The 6,876-nt window shown below is 36.8% G+C and overlaps 1 protein-coding gene across 2 annotated transcripts in view; it reads right to left on the reverse strand.

Moving 5' to 3' along the window:
• Positions 1-5,995, reverse strand: part of LOC107725700 (somatomedin-B and thrombospondin type-1 domain-containing protein-like) — a 7,351-nt gene extending 1,356 nt beyond the window's left edge. The window contains exons 1-4 of one of the 2 annotated variants that reach the window (XM_016535072.1): positions 5,400-5,995; positions 3,231-3,425; positions 1,930-1,999; positions 1,434-1,610 (exon numbers count right to left, since the gene is read on the reverse strand). In XM_016535072.1, the coding sequence (XP_016390558.1) occupies positions 1,434-1,610; positions 1,930-1,999; positions 3,231-3,425; positions 5,400-5,730 (773 nt within the window). In that variant the 5' untranslated portion in view covers positions 5,731-5,995. Of the gene's footprint in view, positions 1-1,433; positions 1,611-1,929; positions 2,006-3,230; positions 3,426-5,399 lie in introns of both variants that reach the window. The other variant, XM_016535071.1, reaches the window with a different exon arrangement.
• Positions 5,996-6,876: the final 881 nt, after the last annotated feature.

The following is a 6,876-nucleotide window of genomic DNA, read 5'->3' on the forward strand; positions in this document are numbered from 1 at the left end:
GTCATTTTTGCTTATTAGTATGGTTGAACTGGATCATCGAAGGTCAGAAGCAAAGACATTGGTTAATATAATGGGATTAAATATATAAATGATATTTGTGTTTTTTAACATTTAATTATTGCAGGTTTGCGTCATATTCTAAGTTGCATTATTTTTATTCATTTTGAGGAATACTGAATCTGCAGTGTTTTTTTTGTGAGATGAATTAATGCATATTCATATTTATTTTAGAACTACAGTAACATCTTCTGATTTCTCTCAACATGGGGACAGGAGAGCTGTCAATCAATAAATTGGAAAAAAAAAGTAACTTATTTGAAAAAGTAACTTATTTGAAAGCACTTTTTTCAAATAAGTACTAAAAGTACTTATTTGAAAAAGTAACTCCGATATTCTCTTGTAAATTAAAAAGTAATGCGTTACTTTACTAGTTACTTGAAAAAAAGTAATCTGATTACATAACTCGCATTACTTGTAATGCGTTACCCCCAACACTGGTAATTAATGTGATTGCAAAGATGATTTAGACTCAGCAGTCATAACTCCAGTCTTTAGTGTCACATGATCTTTCAGAAATCAGTCTGATATGCTGACTTCGTGCTCAAGAAACATTGTCTTCTTATTATTAATGATGAAAACATTTTTGTGGAAACCCTGATGCAGTTTTTTTTTTTTTCTTTCTTCTCCAGGGTTTGTTTGGTGAATATGAAGTTAAAAAGAACAACATTTATTTAACATTATAAAAGTATTAACTGGCAAATGATCAATTTATCCTTGCTGAAAGAAAGTATTACTTTATTAAAATAAAAAAGCTTACTTTCAACTCAAGCTCTCCTTTGTAAATAAGTACTCTATTTATAAAATAAATCAAATAAAATAAAAAAAACTTATGGGAGGAAATTGTTGGTCATGTTAGAAATGGACAGCACAAGATGGAAAGTCATGTAAAAGTAGAAGTTCTTTTTACACATTCATTAACGTTTTGTTTAGATTATTATACTGTAAGTCAAAAACTGAAATGTTTTTATGACCGATTTTCATATTATAAATATCTAAGTCTGGTCCTTGTAAAATAATAAAATCTACACATAAAATGTATGCAAAAGCAATGAAGACATAAAAAATGTTTTCAATCCCGTTTTAATTTGAAATGGTTTTAATAAAATTCAAGCCTGTAGTTGAAGAAACACCCATATGCCTCAGGTACTACATTAAGATTGCTAGCACTAAATCCTAAAGGTCAGAGTTCATCCGTTCACAATGGTGCTGAGGGCCACAGATTAATATGGCACAGGAAGTCCGTAAGTAATTCTGTTGTTGTTTCAGCATGAAAACATACTCTGACCTCACAATGAACTCACAAGATGATGTGCTATTGTTGCTGCATCAGAAACAGGTCCTCTAACAACACTGTGGCACTATGGCTACACTACCTCTCAGCTAGGTTGCCATCTCCTTGGCAACTCTGACTGTGGTTGTTCATCGCCGGAGGTTGGCAAGCCACACAGACACTGTAGCCCTCCCTCAAGTACTGCATCCAGCGCGTGTAGGGTCTGTTCTCCACCATGCACTGCGGTGTCAGAGACTCCATCTTGAACTCCATACAGAAACTGTGGAGCACATGCCATCATCAAGTGACTTAAAAGTTTCCTTTGTGTTAATTGTGAGGAAAAAGTTATAAGAAATAGTCACATTGTGATGTTAGCACTGTTCCAATTCACAATTACAAAATACAAATTATAAGAAGCCACATTTACTAGATATAAAAGTGCAATTACAAGAAGTAAAGTTAAATATTAAATATTGTGGCAGTCTGTCTTTGTGGCTTAAAGTAATGACTATTTGTTGAAATGAGTAAACAGGCTTCTCATCACAAATTCTCATCACGAACAGTGTCTTTGTGCTTGTTTAATCTATGGTGATACATACCCAGCATCCATTGGGGCCCCATACAAATCATGTGTTCTGCCTTTGCTGTACTCCATTGTTGTTATGAATGCTGCTCCTGGAATTAATCCAACACAGTCCCTGTTTGAGTTCCACCTATAAACATCTAAGTGATCAATTTTAGACCATCAAGTTAAAAAAAAAATCCCTTGTTTTTTGATTGAAGCACTGTGTTTTTCAGCTAGAAATGTGTTTTAATCTCTGCCAGTGCAAGCAAGAAGGCAGGACATAAAAAGCAATACTGAAAAAGAAGTACACTTAATTGTATTGAATATGTACGTGTACTTCAAATCTTACAAAGTATATTTTTTTTAAATCTGCTTGCAGATAGTATAATATTAACGAGATAAAAAGAGAGAGTACACTTTCATGTTTTTAACACAATTTAAAGCAGCACTATGTAACTTTTGGCGCTCTAGCGGTTAATAAACAGAACTGCACACATGCCGCGGAAGAACATTCCAACCGGAGCTACTTCTCTAAGTTTATGTCTATGGCGATTCACGCAGGTATGTGTTACTCCGCAGCGGCGACGACCCGACCAGGCTACAATAGTCCAAATATACTTATAATAGTACTTATTATAAGTGTACCGTAGTGGTTCGGAATAAGACAAAAACGCGGTTTGGAAGATGAATTCATGATGTACTCGCTCATTATATACATTTTGCAAATTTTGAAAACAGAAAAAGTTACATAGTGCATAATGTCAAATATATATATTTTTTTTACTTTAAACTACATTTTAATTATTGTTTTAATAATCTTTTGTCATGCTTTAAAGAAGTACACTTATTTTGATGTGTTTACTAACCTACCTACTAAAGTACTTGATATATTAACTGTACTGTGTTTTTTTTAAACATGTATAAATTGCAACTTCATCATTACAAATGTGTAATACTAATTACAAGTGTATACATACAATTTGAATAGAAATTACTTTAAAGTATATTTTAGTTTACTATAAATGTTTGTCAGTACATTCGGAAGCACACTTTACAAAGCCAATAGAAGTAATTATGAAATTACATTGAAAGATGTACATAAGTCCTACTTAAGTGGGTCAAAAAAAAACTTAAGTTCAACAAACTGCATTTATTATAAATGCAAACTATAATACATTTTCATTTAACTGTAAATAACATGCAATTAAATGTCTGAAACATAGCATTCAGTATATATTCTTTTAAAATATATTATTCTATAATAAGTACTGCCAGTTTCGCAAGGGCTCTTTAATTTGGACCTAAAATATAGCCTATGTTGACTCAGATTCATACCTTGCACAGAAGCGCAAAACTGTCCCTGGCGGTCCTGATACTCCATGCATCCGGCCTGTTCCTCCAGCCTTGGACAGGCCTGTCCACTGTTTTGGGGCAGTCTCTCAACGCTGCGTCTCCGAACCCGGAATGAGGGCTGGCAGTGCTGAGTGCACCTGCTCCAGTGACTCCACTCACTCACTACACACAGCTGAGCTACAAACACAACCCACAGGTGAGAAGTGGGACCAAGATCACCAGGTTTTTGACAGATCTACAGTACTCAGCAGTTCAAACCAGTGGGCCCTAGCAAACCTCCAAGGGATCCTTGATCCAAGATATGTCTTATTTTAATTCATTAAAGAACCAGGATTCCACCAGTCTTGAAAAATCTGGATATCTGAGGTAGTCTCATTTAAAAAAAAATTTTTTTTTTTAAAGTGATTAATTAAATACATTTAAAAAAAATTTAAAAAAAAAAAATGTATCCAGTAAATCACAAACAATTTATGTGGCCTACAAATATTGTTGTAGACAGTGGAGGCCTTGGAGTCAAAAAGGTTGAGAACTACTGGTATATAAATATTAATGTGATGTTTGTGTCATGTTGTGACATAGCAAACGACTTATTTGCATTATTAGTGCTATAAAAAATTAAAATGACTCAGGCCTACAACAGTTTTTCAATGGCATTGCATTAACAGTGAGTCAGTGTAGATTTGACAGCTCAGTGTAAAAACAAATACTGCCCTGACAGATCTGTGTAGGATACATGACAGATGACAGAGCTGAATCTGTTTTGCTCAATATTTTTTGCATTTGACAGCTAATGCATTGCTACAGTATGAATGCTTTGATACTGACTGCTCTTGTATAAAAGGAAGAAATATTGTCCTAAAATATAAATTCCTCCACATGCCAATAATCAATTAATGTCTTATGAAGTGAAAAGCTGCATGTTCATAAGAAACAAATCCATCATCAAGGCATTTCGACTTTAAAGGTGCTGTATGTACTTTTTTTGACTGTACTAAAGCATAAAAACACCATAATACATTTGCAGATATTCAGTAAAACATGCTAAGTATACATACTTGTTTCTCTGAAAAATAACGCAACCAGCTATTCTACGTTGAAAATGTGTATTCTGTGTCAGAATGGCTGTTTTTGTTTCGGTCTGTGTGATTCCACCTACTTACAGTTTACCCAATAATATTTCGACAGCCTGGGTTGCCAGTTTGCAGAAAACCCAGCGTACTGCAGCCATGGTAGCGAGCAAACGAACTGGATCAGAAATCGCAGATTCTACCTGAACTAAAAAGCCTCGGCATCTACCTAAAAAGCTCTATGACCACAGGCATCTTAAAACACGGATAAATCAACTCATTATTTTACAGGTTTGTTGCCTTCCATTGTCAGTTGAGCTCGTTCGTGTTGATCTCAATCTGACAACCCGTGTGGGCATTGAGTCTGAGGAGGAGGGGGCGGGTGAAACAATATTTTGAATGTAGACTGAAGTACCAATTTCAACCACTAGCTGTCATTATTACATACTGCACCTTAAAACTATCGCTTCTAGCCAAAATACCAGTCCATAATCCATATGCTTCCTCTGGTGGAAACGTCCATGCCACCGACATATTTGTTTAGAACTGTTTTGGACTGTTTACACTTCTAAACGGTGCTTGATCTGTGCATATTTCTCTCCTGATTCAGACAAGACAACGTTTTCTCTGGAGAAGAAATATTATGGATAGATGACTCTATGAATTCATTTGTTTATTACAGACACGCAGCTTTACACTTCACAGGGTTGTGTGAGGTACTTGATGATTATTGTGATGTTTTTATCTGTTGTTTGAACTCTCATTCTGATGGCACCCATTCACTGCAAATGATCCATTTTCTCCAAATCTGCAATGAAGAAACAAACTCATCTGCATCTTGGATGGCCTGAGGGTGAGTACATATTCCTTTGACTGAAAGTCATACATTAAATATTTGTAGTCTTAAAAATGCATTTGTCACATCATTGTAGCCTACTATTTAAATGAGCTGCATTAATGTATAACATATATAATTTTAAATCTATACTATTTAAAATATGTACTGGTAAATACGTATGTACTAATGTTATAGAAAAAAAAATGTATGCCCAGTAATCTGCCCAAATATTACTGTACCACATACCTGGACACTCTGTTGGGTAGTCAAAGCAACAGTCTTTAGTCTTTAAACACCTCTCATCACAATAACACGTCCCATAGACACGGTCCATCCTCCAGTCTGTAGTGACACAGGTGAAATCTGTGCCTTGACAGCACCTTCCTCCTGAGCATCCCCCTTCAGCAAACTGGTACATCCCAAAAAGAGCGGCCACCACCAAAACGACACTCTGATCCACTGACAACAACCCCATCATGTCCAAAAAGAACTCATATGCTCCCCCAAATAGTCTAAAATGACAAAAGTCTCTGTTACTGTCTTTGGTTCCTCTTGAAGTCAATGTCACTGGTCTCATTGCTTGAGAGGAAATGAACCTGTCACAGGTGAAGTCATGCTTGCCGGAGGAATCCTTGACCTGGAATTCCAGTGGCCACACAGCTCTTCTGTTTGCCCAGAGAATAAACGTGCTTACAGAGAACTAAGGCTGAAAGAAAAGAGCTCTTCTGTGGCTATCAGAGCAGAGGAATTGAATGTCCACCCCGATCTGTCTGTAAAATCCGTCTAGAGTGTCTCTGCCCTTGTTCCAGCACACAAAAGTGGACGAGGTAGAGAAAAAGAGAGGTGGGGAAATGTTGTTTGAGTGAAGGGTGTGTGAGAGCTCTTCTCTCTCTCTCTGCTCTTTTGGCCGCTGTTCCCTGTTGTACCACATCAAACTGATCTCAGATCAGTGCCCAGGCTGTTTCCACCGGACAGCAGAGGCTTGTACAGCAGGGAAACAGTGGGAGGAATGTGAACATTTGGCCTAGCTCCAGTCTCCAGAGCCTGGGGCAACGCACAGCCCTGTTGCTGTCACATCACCCTGCTTCTTCATATCAAGTCCACAAAAGCAGACAGTACATGACTGCATCCACTTCTGCTATGCAAACGCCCATAGAGAGCCTCCATGTTATGCTTGGTAATTAACTGTGGTATGTCTGCGAGGTTTCCTCTTTGGAGTGATGGAAATGTGATTAGGTGCGAGAATTACGTTATTGAATTAGTTCTTATCTAATCAGTATACAACCATAACTGAATCAAAATCAGGATCTGCGTGCGGGTTTATTTGCAACAGTTCAAAGTCCACATATAAACCAGTTTACAAAGTCAAACTGCAATAAAAGTGGAACTAGAAAGTTCAGACAATCAAAAAAGCAAGCGGGATGCATGGAATAGATTGGAGGGGTGTGTGTGTGTGTGTGTGTATACACTGTATATACAATTTTGGAGGTGTGTGTGTGTGTGTGTGTGTGTGTGTGTGTATACACTGTAAATACAATTTTGGAGGTGTTCTGAGTGGTTGTCAGCATTGCTTGGGAGTTCTAATGGTTGCTAGGATGTTTATGATATAATTTTATGTGCTATAAAGTGGCAAACATCACACAAGGCTTGAAAATGTGGATGTTGAGAGTATGTTTTTGTCTATGCTTGGGTGAGACTGCTGTCCCTCCACAGGGAACCATGA

This window comes from Sinocyclocheilus rhinocerous, unplaced genomic scaffold (assembly GCF_001515625.1).
Source record: "Sinocyclocheilus rhinocerous isolate Xijiao unplaced genomic scaffold, SAMN03320098_v1.1 scaffold1327, whole genome shotgun sequence".
Lineage (NCBI taxonomy): Eukaryota > Metazoa > Chordata > Actinopteri > Cypriniformes > Cyprinidae > Sinocyclocheilus > Sinocyclocheilus rhinocerous.